We start from the raw sequence: 16647 nt of genomic DNA, 5'->3' as shown, positions 1-16647 counted from the left end.
GTCAGTGGTTTCAGTTCATTGGATGTAAGTCAGAGCAGAGTTATCAGCATGAAATGTTTGTGATGAAGGAAGCATGGCTGAGTTCATGAGTCATAGTAACGACCGTTTCTGTGACAAATTGACCCTGAGAAGTAGGAAAAAGAAAAAAACACAGAGGCAGAGAGACATTAGACAAACTCATTCACCTCGTCATCCGTCGTTAGTGACTCAGTTCATGGAAGCTTTACAAGAATAATAAGTGTCCTGTTATTTTTAAACCATGTATTTGTCAGCTAATCTGGTCACAGTGCTCATATAGAAGTGCCTCTTCCATAGGCGTTGACAGTAATCTGCTGCTTCCTCTGTTTCCGTCTCCTTCGAATCTGACTTTTTAACATGAACCCACTGAATCAGTAAACACAGAGCACTTTACAGAGCAGAATTTGTATTTTTTTTGGAATTACATAATCTCTCAAAAACAAATTTGGATACTGGATATGTGGTGAGAGAGAGAGAGAGAGGGGAGGTGGAGAGGGGAGAGAGAGATGGTTGCTGGTTTTTGCTGTGAACACTGCTTCCTTATGCCGCTGCACAGACTGGCTTCTCTTGTGCTGCTGCATGATGGGGCAGAGAGACGCTCCACATCTTCTTGACATGTTGCCAGACTCACATCAGCCACAAGCTGTCTGGCAACCTTCTCTGATGCTGGGAACTGCTCGATGGCAACTGCGGGAGTATGATGGTGTATGTGAGGCTGGCTGTGTGTGGTTCATGGTAGGATGAATACAGTCTGTATGTGTTGTGACACTGAAATGTACAATTTATTACTTTTACTGTTTTACAATACAGGCATGTGACCAAAAGTAAACGGACATTATGAGCATGTTGGAGCATATAATATATATTTAAATGATAATTTGGTGTATACTCCTGTTTTGACATGGCACAAAAATCTCCAAGAATTAATCCTCTCTTTTTGGAGTGCTTGTCCTGATTTTAAGACCACCTGACTCCTGACTTTATCACCCACAGACAAATGTTTAGAGGTCTGGACAAGAAAATGGAGGCCAGCAAATGGTGGCTCTGTGTCCACATATCACATTACCATCTATGCTATGTATCTATGCTGGTGTGCAATGTTTGTACATAATTCCTCTTATCTTTTATTTTTTACTGTATATTCTATTTTATTCTATTTAACTCTTGTTCTGACTGTCGGTGTTGTAGTGCTGCTGGTACCCAAATTTCCCTGAGGGACCTTCCCACAGGGATTAATAAAGTATATTCTATTCTATTCTATTCTATTCTACATATTTTTGCCCATATAGTCAATTTTACCCAAGTTTTAAGTGTCTTTATTTAATAAAAGTGTTGCTTCATGTTCAGAAACTCATTTTGTCTGCAGACAGTAAAAAACAAATCTTTAATTGCCTTCACCAGTCCAGTTTCAAGTGCGCAGTGCAGCAATATGCCTCTTTGGCCGCTAGGTGGCAGTGAACTTCAAAAACAATACTGTGTGTAGAAAAAGGTGAAGAAAAAAAAAGGAAGGAAGCTAACAGCGGCTGCGCAGCAGCAGTGCCCGGACATGAACTTTAGCGTGTAGCTTACAACTTTACTGTGAGTTTAAAGAAACACTGAGGGAGCAGCTGCTTCTCCGCAGACACAATAGGAACAAAGAAGTGAGCAGCTGAACGACTTCCAGTTGTTTTTCCGCCGGTAAGTCCCGCTGCTTGGTTTTTATCGTTTGTGTGTTTTCTGTTCGCGGCGGCGCAGCTTTGAGTCCTGTGACCGAGGAAAGTTGGATTTATTTCCTAAACAGACAAAGGCAAGCCGGCCTTTCTGATTTAATTCTGCCTCCAGGAAGTGCTGTGTGCTGAGGAGCTGAGGTATTGATTGTTTTATGTAGGTTTGTTAATTAAGCTCTTGTGTTTCGGAGCGAGTTGATAGCAGGTGGATTGAAACGAGCGTTCAGCAGGTCTGGGGATGATGTTAGTTAGTGTGTTTACAACGAAGAGAGAGAGGTAGAAGTTTGAATATGTGAGAAATTTGGACACTTTCTGAAAGTGATTTCAAGGATGGACAGACAGCAAAGAGGGTGACATATTGTGTGTAGCTGCTGGGGGTGGGGACTCTGTTGTAGAGAGGAATGAATGAAAAGCCTGGAGAAAACCCATCAGTAGTGGTAGTCTGCACTAAAGCACACACAACAAAATACTATCATTTGCTTGGAAGCTTTTACTGCTTAAAACACAATCCCTCTATCAGCCTGATATGACCAACAATCTCGTTTGTTTTCACATTTTAAAAGCCTTGTTTTGTTGTTTATGATTTGATTTCAAAACCCTGCATCTTAAGTAAACATGTGCAAAGTCAAATAAATGTCTGTTTTCATCATTTTGTGGAGCAAAATACTGAAAAATTGGCAGTAGAAGAAGGAGAAATGTTTACAGAGACACCAAATATTGCAAGCTTGACAATTTACAATGTAAATGGCAGGTGGGAGACAGTAGAATAGAATATACTTTATTAATCCCTTTGGGAAGGTCTCTCAGTATGATTTTTGTCTGGTTCTTCTCTCTGACTGCTCTGTCATGAAGTAATTTGTAAATTAAAGCTCTTCTGAGAAGACTTTTTCTAAGAAAATGACAGCATTTCTGTCTCTGAAGAGTCCATACAGACTGAGCTGGTAAAGCCTTGGAATGAGACTCAAAGTCCCCACACAACTCAAATGAGGTTTAGGAGGTTTTATATGATTTACCTTGTGCTCCTTTATGCACATATCTGGCCAAACATTTTGGAGCATTTTGGTGCATGTCTGAGCTAGCACTGGAGGTAGAAGGCTGGAGTTATCAGATAACCAATGGGCATGCTGATTAGCTAGCTAGAGTACCATCAGCAATAATTTTGTGTTAATTATATTGCACATTTTTGTTTGTTAGGTGAGCTCGTGTACAACAACACCTCATCAATGCTCAGGCATTATCGAGCAATACATGAGAATGCACAGTCTGCAGACAGACCAGACACCAGCCAAGTAAGCTATTATTATCCGATTTTCATTATTCAAAACATAGTGTGTGTACCGTGTATTTTTGTATCATATCAATTGGTTGCACTTTATATTCATTGTTATCATTACAGGTTCTACAAAGGAGGTGCTGGATGAGGCTGTGGTCAACCTGGTCATAAAAGACTCGCAGACCAGAAGATGGTGGGTGAGAGATACATCATAACCAAGGAGAAGGCGAAAGAAGACATTCACGCTGCAGATATGTGGACATCTATGAATATGGAGGCCTACCTGGCAATCACCTGCCACTTCATTGATGATCATGATAAGCTAGCTAGGCACTGTGTTGCTTGGAGTGGAGCATTTTCCTTCATGTCACACAGCTGAGAATTTAGCGCAAGTGGTGCGTACCCACATGGAAGAATGGGGGATTACTGATAAGGTGAAATGCCTTGTTACAGATGCTGCATTAAACATGATTGCATGTGCTAAAGCGTTGCAAATCAGACACTCAATCTGTATCGCCCATGCATTGAATTTGCTAGTTCGCAAATCATTTGATCAGATCCCTGCCCTATGTGAAATATGTACAAAAGCTAAAAAGAATTGTTGCCTATTTCCGTACAAGCACCACAGCTAAGGAGAAACTGGATGGGGTTCAGTTACAGATGGGAAGACAGGCTCAGGAGCTAGTGATTGAAGTGGACACACACGCTGGAACAGCACATACCTCATGTTGGAACGTTTATTTCAACTGAGAGAGTCAGTGGCAGCAGCCCTGGCAACACTGAAGACAGATATATTCCCACGGTTATGTCCAGAACATCAGACAATAGAAGTGTGTTTACCCTTACTGTCCCCATTTCACCAAGGCAACAGTGGTGCTCTCAGAAGAGAGAAGGGTATCGATATCTAAAGTTATACCATTGATGAAGATGCTTTTTCATGCAGTGCTTGCTAAGTCTGAGCATCTTAATAATGATGTGGCAAGGCTGCTGTCTGATAACCTTTTAAGATGTGTCAGAGAAAATGTGGCAGGCAATGAATCTTTAAGTGTGATGACTTGTTGGACCCCAGGTTCAAAACACTTGGAATTCCTCAGCCAAAACAAGGCACAAAGAGGCAGTGCGGCGACTAAAGGCTGAATGTGCTGTGGTCATTGGAAACACTGAAGCTGTTCCAGGTCCATCAGAGGCAGCTGAAGGTACCAGCAGCTCTGGTAGGTTTTTATTCATTCTCTGCAAATTGCTATTGGTGTTGACATCACTACTGCTGCACGTCAGCCGTAAGACTTCTACATTCTACACATTATTTCTAATCAGTTATTGCACTATTTGTAGGTGAACTATGGTCTCTGCTGGATGCAAGTGTGGATGAAAAGAGACGAAGCTCTAATGCCACAGCAGATGCCATTGTGGAAGTGGAGCGGTACCTAAATGAAAACAATTTAAGAAGAAATGAGGATCCACTGGTGTACTGGCACACACAAAAACATGTGTATCCTCATTTACACCACCTGGCACTGAGGTATTCTGTGTTCACCAGCATCATCTGTGCCTTGTGAGAGGGTGTTCTCTTAAGACAGGAGAGATCATCAGTAAAAGGAGGGACCGCCTCAAACCAGAAACTGTGAAAAAAGTCTTGTTTTTAAATAAAAAATGATTAACCCCAGAAAAACACATATTCTGTGTCCCTACACAAGCAAAACACATTGGGCTGGAAAGCCTCATTGCTTCATGAAGCTTCATTTGCCCATCACTAGCCCCTAACCCCTAGCCCCTAACCCCTAACCCCTAACCCTAGCTGTAACCCTAACCCTAATGCTGAGCTAGGGTTAGGGTTAGCTTCTCTGCCGTCATGAGGCATAGAGTGTCAAGTTTCAGGCTCTATGCCTCACAATGGCTGAGAATCTAACATAGATCAGTATTAGGTTAGGGTTACAGTTAGAATTAAAATTATATAAATAGCATGTAATAGTATATATAGAGAAATAATTTAATGTATTTAGATTAATTAATGACATATTTATAACATATTTATTCATTTAATTCCAATTTTAATTAATTCATGACACATTCAATGAATTATTTTATGGTGTATTTATTTGTTTCATTGTTTTACTTCCAGTTCTCCGTGCTCTTTATTCCACAGCTCACACATAAACATACAACATATGGAACAGAAACAACTTAAACATTTGTGTCATGCCGTTTATAAGCTTCGCCACCAGGGGGTGCTGCTGGTGTATCTAATTCCCGTCCCACTGGTCCATCCTACTGTGTTTCATTCGTCTCATTTGTCTCCTCTCAAGTGTATGGATTTCCATTAAAAGCCGAAGTCACTACAGCTAAACCCTCTGGTTTTATGTTGGGCCGAATGTTTTTATTTATTATTTATTTAAGTGGCTTTAACTTGCTCCTGAATGTCCGGCTTCGTTATAGTGGAACTTTAGTGGTGGAACCCGCTGCGGAGGAGGGGCTTATTTCTTTGTTGCACCTGGTGGTGCTCCGGGAAAATGTAGCCTGAATACAGCTGCAGGTTGTTTTCGGCAGAAAACAATTCAGGGTTCGTAGAGTAGCGCGGGCTTTGTTTACCTTTGTGATGGATAATGACGATGTCTTTTATCGGGAGCTGCCAAAAGTGGTAAGTCAACAGTGTAACGGTAAGAACTAATGCTTATTAGACGAAGACTTCGAAGACGGAGATTCCTATAAAGTAAATGGAAGTTAACTCGTGTGTTAGCTAACTACATGCTAACGTCAGCGTTTTGTCTCTCACTAGGAGCTTCATGCTCACCTCAACGGCTCTGTCAGCTTCCAAACCATCGAGAAGCTAATCAGCCGAAAACCGCATCTCAACATTGAACACAGCATGACTGCTATCGGCAAAGGCCAGCGGAGGACACTGGATGAGTGCGTATAATAGCTGTTCAGTCAAAACATTCACTATGAACTCCCAACAGGTTACTTTGTCTTTATAACATCCATTTATGATATACATTTATTTTAAAATCGCTTCTCTGTTTTTGAAGAAAAACTAGCAAGCAGGATTTAAGTAAATGTAAAAGGTTGACAAATAGCTCGCTTGTCCACAGGTGTTTTGAGGTCTTTAAGGTCATCCACAAATTGGTGGACACCGAGGAGGATATCCTGATGGTAAGTACTGACTCTTTTCACTCCTTGATTCTGTGTCTCAGGATCTCAACAATAGATGCTTTCTTTCTTTTCAGGTGGCTACAGACGTTATCAGGGAGTTTGCAGCAGATGGTGTCAAATATTTGGAGCTAAGAAGTACACCAAGAGAAGAGAAAGACACAGGTAAGAGTGCCGAATGAAGGGTAATTTCAAGAATGTTGTATGAATTCATTGAATATCATTTTTTTTGTAGGGTTGACAAAGAAGAACTACATTGAAACTGTCATCAAAGCCATCCAGCAGTGTAAGAACGAGGGAGTGGACATTGACGTCAGGTAGGCATTTACCGCTGATGGGAACGTGCTGATGTCATGAACAGCCAACATTGTGAATGCTGTAATGTTGTTTAAGGTTTCTGGTGGCAATAGACCGCAGGAATGGGACTGAGGTCGCCATGGAGACAGTGAAACTGGCTGAAGAGTTCATGCTTTCTTCTGATGGTTTGGTGTTGGGACTCGACCTCAGTGGAGATCCAACAGTTAGTCTGACAATTTTGTGTAAACTCATAAAATATTTTATTTGGTATTCTGACATCTCTGCTGTGGTGCCTGACTATATATTTGTAGTTCTACTGTATAATACACTGCATCTTTGTTTTTGTTTTTTTTTTAAAGGTGGGCCATGGGAAATACCTACTTCCTGCTTTGCAGAGGGCCAAAAACTGTGGACTGAAGCTGTCCCTGCACCTCTCAGAAGTACGAGTGTTATATTTTATTGGATCATAGTTACAATATATGTCGCTGTTTTGAATACAAACACAATATGTTGCAGGTCCCATCGCAGCTGGAGGAGACAGATTTGCTGTTAAATCTTCCTCCGGACAGAATTGGTCACGGCACCTTCTTACATCCTGAAGTGGGTGGATCACAAAGCCTTGTTGACAAAGTGGTGAAGAACAACATACCACTGGGTAAGTTGCACATCTTAATCATTAATGCTGTGTGGTGTCAGCCTTAAGGCTGTTCCATACTCCACAAGAACAGAGAACTCGCTCCACGGGTGGTAAGAGTAAAAAAAAAAAAGTTATTTTCGGGAACGGAGGTACCATACTCCGCGAGACGTGTGTGTGCAGAACTCCTCATACTGCCCTCCTACTGCAGCGCACGTCACACACAAAAGGTTGACAATGCAATTGTATTGTAAATTGTGAGCACAGTCGTGGTTACCTGGCCTAACAAGCTGATAATGCTCAGGGAAGAGGGCGCACAGCATGACAATAGATAGAAGATCAGTGCAGCTGACTGTAGCAGACCTCTGGTCTGTGTGAGTTTAATTCTGTGAACGTGTGGATGACTGTCTGCAATAATACATCCGTCTCCCAGTGTTTAATATGCAGCGACGCTGTAACCCCGTGATCAATACTAGGATTAGTTTTTATCGCCACCTTTTGGACAGACGCTCTCCTCTGTGCGGCGTGTTTCTCCTTCCAGGAGCCGTTTGCCAGCTGCTCATCTAAACTGTCTTCCTCCTTCTGTCTGTGTGTTCTGCATCTGAAGAAGCTCTTGCGCTTCACCACATTCATCACGCCCACAATAAATTCCGACCAATCACAGCATGGTTGACGCACAGCCTTGAGAGAAAAGGTTCTGCCCGGGCCATGCGTCATTTTGTGGGCGTAACGTCTGCAGGGGGAAGGGAGTTCTCTGTTCTCGCGGAGTATGGATCCAGCCTTACACAGTTAACACACATCTGATTTTGTATTTTCTTTTCTTGTAGAGCTATGTCTGACATCGAATGTCAAAGGACAAACTGTGCCATGTTACTCCAAACATCACTTCAACTACTGGTACCAGTTGGGACACCCAAGCGTAATTTGTGTAAGTTTCCATCTTGTTTGACACCAAAATAAGCTTTGAAGCAGTCTCAGATGGCCATCACTAATCCTGACTTAAGGTTAAAACTACTACTCCCATATTCACTGCTTCCTCCTGAAATTTCCCAATTTATATAACTGCTGTGAAACAATTCAGAGTACAACTACTCTTCTGATAAATATAACCAATACCCCTTTAAAAACATGAATGAAGAACTGTGTGAAAATCCCTCAACCTTGACTGATGTTTGTTCTTTCATCACGTTACAGACCGATGATAAAGGAGTCTTTTGTACAGACTTGTCTCAGGAATATCAGCTGGCAGCTTCCACGTTTGGTCTCAGTCATAAAGCTGTATGGAAGCTCTCTCAGCAGGCCATAGACTGTATCTTTGCACCAGATGACGTGAAGCAGCAGCTCAAACAGAAGTGGAAAGATTTACATCTTCAGGTGTTCAAGTGACCTGCTCAGCAGAGCTTAAAGCCAATCATATACCTCAGATTTTAGTTAAAAAAACACTCTTAACTCTTTTTAATAGAATTTATAGAAACCATGCCAAAGGGAAAACGTGACAGTAAACGATACTTATTTAGTACATGAGGCTGAAGCGTGTTATTTTCTGGTGTGGTTCACACAGAGAGAAGCTTGTTGTGACATGTAGACCTCCCAGTGTGTTTGAGGACAATTAAAAAAAATATAAGTGAATAAAAATCCATTCTTATGTGTACTCTTCAGTGTCTGCAGCCAGCCCAAGACACCTGTAATTCTATAAATCACACCTGCAGTCCTGTCAGTGCAGCATTTACCAGCATCACACCTTCTTTCCAAATTTACCACGCTTGTCCTTCTTCTTGAATTTTCCATGTGACGTTTCCTTCTTTAGTTTTCCATGTTGTGGAGCTCCATTGCTCGCCATGGCGTTTCCTCCCTCCCATTTTCTTTTCTTCTCACTGTTGGTGGTAGGGACACCATTAGAAATACATTTCTATAGAAACATTTCTACCAAAACTGGATAACACTTCACCTTTTGATGCTGACAATAGCTGTGTTCTCTGCTTTCTTCAGCACCTGATCCCACTCTTCATCAGCTCCACGAATCCTGTACCTAGAAACATAAATGAAAAAGAACACTTAGAACTGCAGGATTTACTTGATTTAAAAATATCTTAACACATAATGGCCACCCTCATACTCACTCTTCCAAGTCCATTTCCTTTACTTTTGCCAAATCCTGCTTGTGCCTGTCCTCAAACTCCTTGGCTGCTTCATTCTGTGAGTGGGGAAAACATTCGTTCACTCACTATGCGCTTTGGTGTAAGACTGCAATACAATTACTTCTTTTGATAAATGCCTCTTCTAGTATCATACGTTTGTAGTTTGTCATTGTAACTTAGTGCTTTTAGGTAGAAAATATCTTGTGCTTTGAATGAAGGTGAGGGAGTGCAAAAGAGCCAACATGTTTGAGCAAGTAAAGAATGTTGCTCCTGATACAGAACAGTGTCTGAAATCATTTGCACTAATTGTGAGTAAAATTTAGGGATGTCCCGATCAGGTTTTTTTGCCCTTGAGTCCGAGTCTGAGTCATTTGATTTTGAGTATGTGCCGATACCGAGTCCCTCTGATAAATATATATCCGAGTCCTGATCGGGAGGTAATGTCCGATTCCGATCGAGTCTGAAATCACGTAATCGGGCCCGATTTCCGATCACGTGATCGGATCGGGACATCCCTAGTAAAATTGATAACTGAATGTACACACCAGGTCATCATTAAGGGTCTTCACAGTGGGCTCCATGGTAACATCTTTGGTGGCTGCCATTTGTGTTTCAATTGCTTTTTCTTGGATGCTGGTGAAAACCTAGAAAGTAATTAGAACATTATTGCAGCTGTTTTCATGTTTCTAACATCTATAACATTATCTTCATACGTGGGTTTTGTTTTAATAATATATATATTTTCAACTCACTTGCACAACTTTACGGATGATCCTGTTGAAGAGGCCCATCAGCTGCGTGCTTGGGAGCTCAATTTCCTTCTCTAGCTGATCCACAGACTTGTGCTGCAGTCCTACTCCCAGCAGCAACGCCTAGAGGAGAACAGCCAGCGAAATCAAAACAATACTTCACCACGGAGGGACACGTGGCATACAAACATGTGGGGGAAACGTACACACTGTGCTGCCGAGAGGGAGATGTCACCAAGCTGCTTGAGGAAGTGCATGCGTGCCACAGTAGGGATCATGTCCATGATGAGGTGGTAGTCCACCATGCTCCTTGAATACAGCTCCAGGCGTTTCAGGTCATAAGGGCTGAAATGGCTTGCCAGATCAGAGCTACTGAGAACTGTTGGGAGTCAGGGATAAGCCAGATCAGGTTTTGATAGCGATTGCTTAAGAAATCCTAATCAGCGTATTGAAATAAGACTCTTACCGTTTGCCTCCTCCTTGATTTTCTTATTCTGCAGAACACTGAGAGCCAGGCTCGGAGGGAATCTGCTGAACTGGTAGGAGAGCAGAGACAGGAAGCGCCGGCGGAAATCTAAGGAAAATAAAGGCTTTATTTGTAAATATGAAGGGATAAAAATAAAAGAAGTGTTCACTGAGTTAGTGCATGAAAAGTTCACCTTTCCAGAAAGCAGACAGCCACTGGCTCTGCTCTGTCGCCTCCTCTGTATTCAGCTCCTTCAGCATCACACAGGAGTGCTCCCCTGTTAGGTCATTCTAGATGGAAAAAAAACACAGTAACACAAAAAATGAACAGCAGCACAACTACAAAACGAAACCGAAAGGGTAAATGATAGCACTTACAGGGGTCTGTCTTAGGTAGACCGGAGTATAACCTGCTTTCTTCCAGAACCTGAAACAGATTTTTTATGCTTTATATCTGAAGAAAAATGAATACCATCTCTCCATCTTCTCCAAATCCAACTCACTTCAGCAGTTGCGTTGTAAGGCCATATGAAACTCCTAAGTAGTCCAGTCTCTCTGCTCTCCTCTCACTCAGCTTCAGCAGCAGTGGAGGAAGCTCTTTCCGAGGAGAGATCACCTCCTCCAGCAGACTGACGGCCTGGACGACAGAGGACAGCAACGGGTTGTTTCAAAGATCTGAAATGCTGCTCCAGCTATACCCCGAGTAAGGAACTCATTTCTGTCAGATCTTAGTGAAAAAAAATCTTACCTCACTACTGACGGAGGTGATTTCATTGTGGTTCGAGTTCGTGCTCTCATCCATGGTGGGAAACTTGCCCTCATAGTACATCTGCAGCAGCTGGAGAGCTCTGGAGCCGTAGCCCATCTGTTGGACAGGTTCATACTCAGGTTACATCACAATAAAAGTTCCAGGAACTTTAATTTCCCTAGAACTTATGTTCAGAAATGTCCTCGGAGCGGAACGTTCCTTTAACACTAAGATGATTTGCATTTGCATAGCAGGAACAAAGGGGCGCTCAAGCAAATCAGTCTGCTGACGTATCCCTACTCTCAGTGTCATCATGGATTTAATGGCTGTGCATGTTGTTAATGCATTTATAATTCCGCCCTGGTAAAAGGAAAACTTTGTTCCTTCTCTCATGTTATTCTGGAGGAACAACAGTTCCTGCTCCTTGCATATCTCATCAAGACATTCATATATATGAAAACACCTTTAAAGTTCTTACCCCTTGGTAGTCTGGATTGACAGCTATTCTGACCACCCTGCCTCCAGAGAGGCTGCCAAACTCTGGGTCTTGGAACTGCAAATAGAAGAGTAGAGGATTCATCATTGTGCTATGGAAACGTGAGCTGGAATATTTTTATTGAAAACTCTGTGATCAGGGCATACCTGTTCTGACACAGTCCAGGGAATGAGGTCACCGGAGGCCTTCTTCCCTCTGGACAGACTGTTGAGTATGGACTGCCTTGATATCTCCCCCTCGAGGCACACCTGAGGGACAGATGCAGGCAAATCAAACAGGTAGTTTGCTACACAAAACATAAAAATTACCAGACAATATCATTCAAACAAAAAAATTTTTTTTTATTTAAAAATGTGACAAGTGGTCTTACAGTACCTGAACCACAGCGAGGACCTCTGGCAGCGAGTTCTGTGTTGGAGGAACAGGCGGCAGGAGGCAGAAGAGGTGATGAGCTGGAGCATCGGACAGCATCTGTAGATCGTTGGGGGAGTTCTGGAGCCAGAGAAAACACCTGATCAGTGAACAGAGATGACACGACATACAGTGTACTCCCCATGAATTCAAAAAATTAGTAATATTACTACCTTATAGTGTGATGCCACATAAAGAGCCATCAGCCGCTGGAGGAAGGCCTCGGAGGCTTTGTGGTAACAGAACAGTGTGTCTCTGTTCACATAATATCTAGAGGGTGTGCAGTAAGGACAAACCACGACAACTTGTTGCTTCAGACTAAGGTACAGCATATATGAGACTCACTTTCTGACAAATGATCTAGTCTATAGTGTGACAGGAAAACAATCCACACATTTCAGAATTACATGCTAACCTACATAGACTACAACACTACTGTAACATTAAGATGTGGCGTCAGGTGAGTATGAAACTATGTATCACCCACAACCTACAGTAACTCAATACATTGAAGCCATCCATCCATTCATTTTCTAATGCTTTTTCGGGGCCAGCCCGCGGGGGCAGCAGTCTAAGCAGGGACACCCAGACTTCCCTCCCACCGGACACTTCCCTCCTGCTCTTCTTGGGGGATCCCGAGGTGTTCCCAGGCCAGCCAAGAGACATAGTCTGTCCACCACGTCCTGGGTCTTCCCCGGGGTCTCCTCCCAGTGGGACATGCCCGGAATACCTCTCCAGGGAGGCGTCCAGGAGGCATCCGAACCACATGCCTGAGCCACCTCAGCTGACTCCTCTAGATGTGGAGGAGCAGCGGCTCTACTCCGAGCTCCTCACCCTATCTCTAAGGGAGCGCCCAGACACACTGTATTCGCGATCTCATTCTTTCGGTCATTACCCAGAGCTCATACGTAGGAACGTAGATTGCCCGGTAAATCGAGAGCTTCGCCTTTCGGCTCAGCAATTGAAGCCTGGTTCAAAATTAGGGTGTAGCTAATAAAGGATACAGGTCACAGGACTGTGGAAGTGGGCAGCCAGAAATGAGCCTGGGAATGTTGAGACAGTCCAGACACAGCAGCTCATTCAACCATTTTTCCACCGGGTCTCCTGGAGCGTACCGAATGGACTCGTGCAGGGAAACCTCATGCAGCGAGCGAGCTGTGCACAGAGACGGGTAATTAGCAGTCAGACAGTGATACGCTGAACAGACAACGCTGTGAAGAGTGAGATACCTGCTGCCAGCCTGGCTGTGCTGGTGTTCCTGTTCTCTGCTGACATGCTCTGCTGACTGTCGGCACTCTGCTGCCTCAGCTGCTGAATTAGCTTGAGGGAAAGAGAGCGTCCTGTGCCTTCATACCTGCATGGGTAAGGCAAACAGTGAGCAGAAAGAAAAGTTAACCGTTTCTTAGGTTATTAAAACTAGTTACAGCTTTCCAATTGGGAATAAAGTTGCTTACCCGTTGATGGTGGAGGCCATGAAGACCAAGTAGGGCCCCAGCAGGTTCTTAACTAGAGGAAGAGGGATAGCTGCGGCCTCGTCAATGACCAGCAGCTCAGCCTGGCCCAGCTTCACTGCATCACCAGGGTGTATATACTGTTGGTTGTGGTAACATGGGAGGTCAGGCGTGAACATTTCACTTTTGCACTTTAAATAAACTCACAGACGATCATTCAGGTGCGGTTACCTGAATCGTCTGCCGGTGCTCTTTGAAGATGTTCACCCGCACCACAGCTTTGTTGAACTCTGGGTTCAAAGACTGGATGATTTCATAGTCAAGATGCTCCTACCAATACAAAAAGGAGATGAAGTGTTACGCGGCCACAGCATGCACGTTCTATGTCACAGAAGGTGCTGACAGCCTACCTGATACTGCAGAGCATCGAAGCCTTTGAAGATAAATTCGAACATGGTGTGAAGGTTGTCTGGGCTCGGTGAGGTTACGAAGATATTGGAGTAGCTGTAAAGATGTTACACAACAAATGAGTGGCAACAACTAATGACAATATTACAGACAAAAGGTATGCATTTTCAAAACGGATTTGTACCCAAAAGCGACAGCTCCAGCAACAGCAAGGCCCATAGCAGCAGATTTTCCTCGACCACGGGCAGCAGTGAGCGCCACAGTGCTCCTCAGCGTCTTCTCTGATATTGCTTCAATAAACTTCAGCACTGCCTTAGCCTAGAGGACATCACACGCCTTTCAGAATGACAACTAAAAACACCTACTGATGTGTCATTTCATCAGAAAACACTTTCATGACTTTAAGATCTGAGACTGGCTCTCACCTGGTCCATGGTCCTACAGGAATCCACCAACACACCGACAGGCTGGGTGTCCTGAAGGGACTCCTTCAAATCCTTCAGCTCCTGTTCTCGAGGAGACAAACCATCCTCCTGAAAGTAGGGGACGGACAACAACTGGTCAGATAACCGACTTCATATTTACATCCAATTATATTTTATTACAGGTACCTGAGTCTTTGGAGGGACCGGCTTGATGTTCGCCATGTGGCTGGACACTGGCAGGATGTTAAGTTGGTCATCGATTACAACACAGTTTTTGCAGGATGCCAGAGACAGAATAAACCTACATACAACACATTTAATAAGTTAATACGTTTTCAATCCAGTGTGTTTTTTTAACCCTTCTGAAGTCTGATAAGCACCCACCTCTCATTGAATCTTCCAACCACATCCTGATGAGCCTCAGTTCTGTATCGAGCATGAACATCCTGCATGAAAAGTTACAGCGGTGTTACCGTTAATAAAACAAGCAAAATGAGTGTGACGTGTAGCTAAAAACAGGTGGACTCACCATAGTCATGGTGTACAGCTGCTTTAGTGAGTTCATTGTCCTCAGCAGGATGACGATTATACCACCTCCTTCTACTGTCTCAATGGTTCTTGCTAAGAGGTTGGGAGTGAAGGCTTCAAAATCCTGTTAGACAATTTAAACAAGTGAAACTATAAATGTACATCAACAGCAGAGTTCAGCAGTTTAATTCGTGCTTCTTGTGAAGCTTTACTAGACAAAGTGCAAAGACTCACCTGTAAGACGCACATGCCAAAGGTGTTTCCCAGGACTTTGTGTGTCTCATTGTAGTAACAGTAGCGAATGTTTGTTGCGGCGATGAAGAGTTCAAATGGGTCATCCTGATTCAGATTCAGAGTGCCAGTCTTGATCTTCTTCTGCAGCTGTCTCATGCGCTTCTTTCGGTTGCTGTTTGATACATATGTGGACAATCAAACTCTCTTCTTCTCGGATGAACCGGTATAAGATTCTGTGCAGAACTGATACACTGACCTGCTGAATCCCAGGTCTTTTTTGTAGCACCAGAGTACAGAGGGTCGTGCTCTGACGGCAGCTTTAGACAGCATGTGATGCAGGATGACAACCTGGATCAGGGACAGTTTTATTTGTTTTTTTTAAATGGTAAAAGCAAAATTACTCAACAGATAATTTAAGGTCAAATATTACTGACAAACATTCACTTGGAGCGATGGGTTACCTGATCTCTCCCACGATCTCCCACCACCACAAACAAGGTCCGCTGCTGTAGAGCGACTCCATTCTCTATCTGCACCCGGATCCGGTTATCCACCTTCTTACGGACGGTTGCCATCGTTTCCTGCTCCCGAGAGAACCCAAAAACCTTCAATAACAACGTTATTGAACGTGACACAGTGCGTTATAAAAGATGCGCCTACACATATGAAATGACTGTTCCGTGAAAGCATTCAGCTGGTGCTAATTTAAACACAATAAAAGAGGTCTGCTGTGACATAAAGACGCGGGAAAGACTATGTAATAAAAAACTTTTTATTTTTCAGTTACCTTGTGTCACAGATAAACTGTTCAGCATCTGCTTTTTTGTAGGAATCCGGAAAGTTGAGGGCTCGATTTACATGCCAGCCATCACGTTGTTGATACTTTCACGTGGAGACTGCAGTTCATGGAGGACCCCGGTGTGACGTCATAACTAAGCGACAATCATCCATAAATTTCTGGCATGTGCGTGCTTCGTGTTTTTCCCTCAATGGTTTCTGGCTTCTTGACTTTACGATTAAAGCATTTTTTTTTTGGTTTGCCAGTGGACTGATATTTAATCTGAAACTACTTTACGAAGACTTTCTTCTGGGCAGGGATGACATATGTATAAAGGCTGAGACATAATAAAATGTATTCGATCTTCCACTGGGTTTGGGCCTGTTAGGTGACAAATAATATTGTGCAGTGCTAAATTGTGATGGGTATTTCCAATTGAAGACCAGTTAATCAATAAAACACAACCTAATAATAAAGGTTAGATGCAGTTCTACACTTCACTACAAAATCTTATGATGGATAGGGTTGATCTGATCTAGGGTTGATAGGGTTGGACTGTCTTTTACTTTATATCATTTTGGGCCAGGTATCAAAACTTTTAAAGTGTTTCATGACTTTTGATTTGCATTTTAAATCAGCACAGCTACAACAGCACACAAAAAACAATCCTCAAAAGCTAAAGATTGGCCCTTAGAAAAATAAAACCAAACTTAGTTCAAGCCAGGAAAATTGTCGTTTTTCTGT

At 43.0% G+C, this 16647-nt stretch overlaps 2 protein-coding genes and 1 long non-coding RNA gene across 4 annotated transcripts; 2 read left to right on the top strand and 1 right to left on the bottom strand.

Moving 5' to 3' along the window:
* Positions 1 to 1549: 1549 nt before the first annotated feature.
* On the top strand, positions 1550 to 4877 carry LOC114452394 (uncharacterized). The gene is made up of 4 exons (XR_003672258.1): positions 1550 to 1695; positions 2919 to 3013; positions 3121 to 4208; positions 4330 to 4877. It is a non-coding gene; the product is annotated as an uncharacterized LOC114452394 (long non-coding RNA).
* A 538-nt stretch (positions 4878 to 5415) lies between these two features.
* On the top strand, positions 5416 to 8711 carry mapda (N6-Methyl-AMP deaminase). The gene is made up of 10 exons (XM_028429900.1): positions 5416 to 5632; positions 5771 to 5901; positions 6084 to 6144; positions 6219 to 6306; positions 6377 to 6458; positions 6535 to 6661; positions 6798 to 6878; positions 6955 to 7093; positions 7900 to 8000; positions 8267 to 8711. Exons 1-10 carry the CDS (start codon positions 5591 to 5593, stop codon positions 8456 to 8458), a joined length of 1044 nt encoding a protein of 347 aa, XP_028285701.1. The 5' UTR covers positions 5416 to 5590; the 3' UTR covers positions 8459 to 8711.
* nat10 (N-acetyltransferase 10) lies at positions 8523 to 16051 on the bottom strand. 2 transcript variants are annotated; one of them, XM_028429895.1, is made up of 29 exons: positions 15913 to 16051; positions 15587 to 15706; positions 15382 to 15473; positions 15126 to 15297; positions 14893 to 15015; positions 14748 to 14809; positions 14550 to 14664; positions 14364 to 14471; positions 14123 to 14256; positions 13941 to 14034; positions 13762 to 13860; positions 13534 to 13670; positions 13309 to 13433; positions 13084 to 13234; positions 12253 to 12349; positions 12044 to 12160; positions 11815 to 11916; positions 11651 to 11725; positions 11173 to 11289; positions 10928 to 11061; positions 10803 to 10851; positions 10619 to 10715; positions 10426 to 10533; positions 10166 to 10338; positions 9963 to 10082; positions 9756 to 9854; positions 9193 to 9266; positions 9021 to 9101; positions 8523 to 8946 (listed from the first exon to the last, which is right to left on the bottom strand). In XM_028429895.1, exons 2-29 carry the CDS (start codon positions 15698 to 15700, stop codon positions 8808 to 8810), a joined length of 3108 nt encoding a protein of 1035 aa, XP_028285696.1. In that variant the 5' UTR covers positions 15701 to 15706; positions 15913 to 16051; the 3' UTR covers positions 8523 to 8807. The 2 variants fall into 2 exon arrangements, with proteins under 2 accessions (XP_028285696.1, XP_028285697.1); XM_028429896.1 differs by having other exon boundaries at positions 15587 to 15730; positions 15913 to 16020.
* Between the last annotated feature and the right edge of the window lie 596 nt (positions 16052 to 16647).

Source organism: Parambassis ranga, chromosome 19 (genome assembly GCF_900634625.1).
Source record: "Parambassis ranga chromosome 19, fParRan2.1, whole genome shotgun sequence".
Classification (NCBI taxonomy): Eukaryota; Metazoa; Chordata; class Actinopteri; family Ambassidae; genus Parambassis; species Parambassis ranga.
This window is presented reverse-complemented; position numbering and strand designations above follow the sequence as displayed.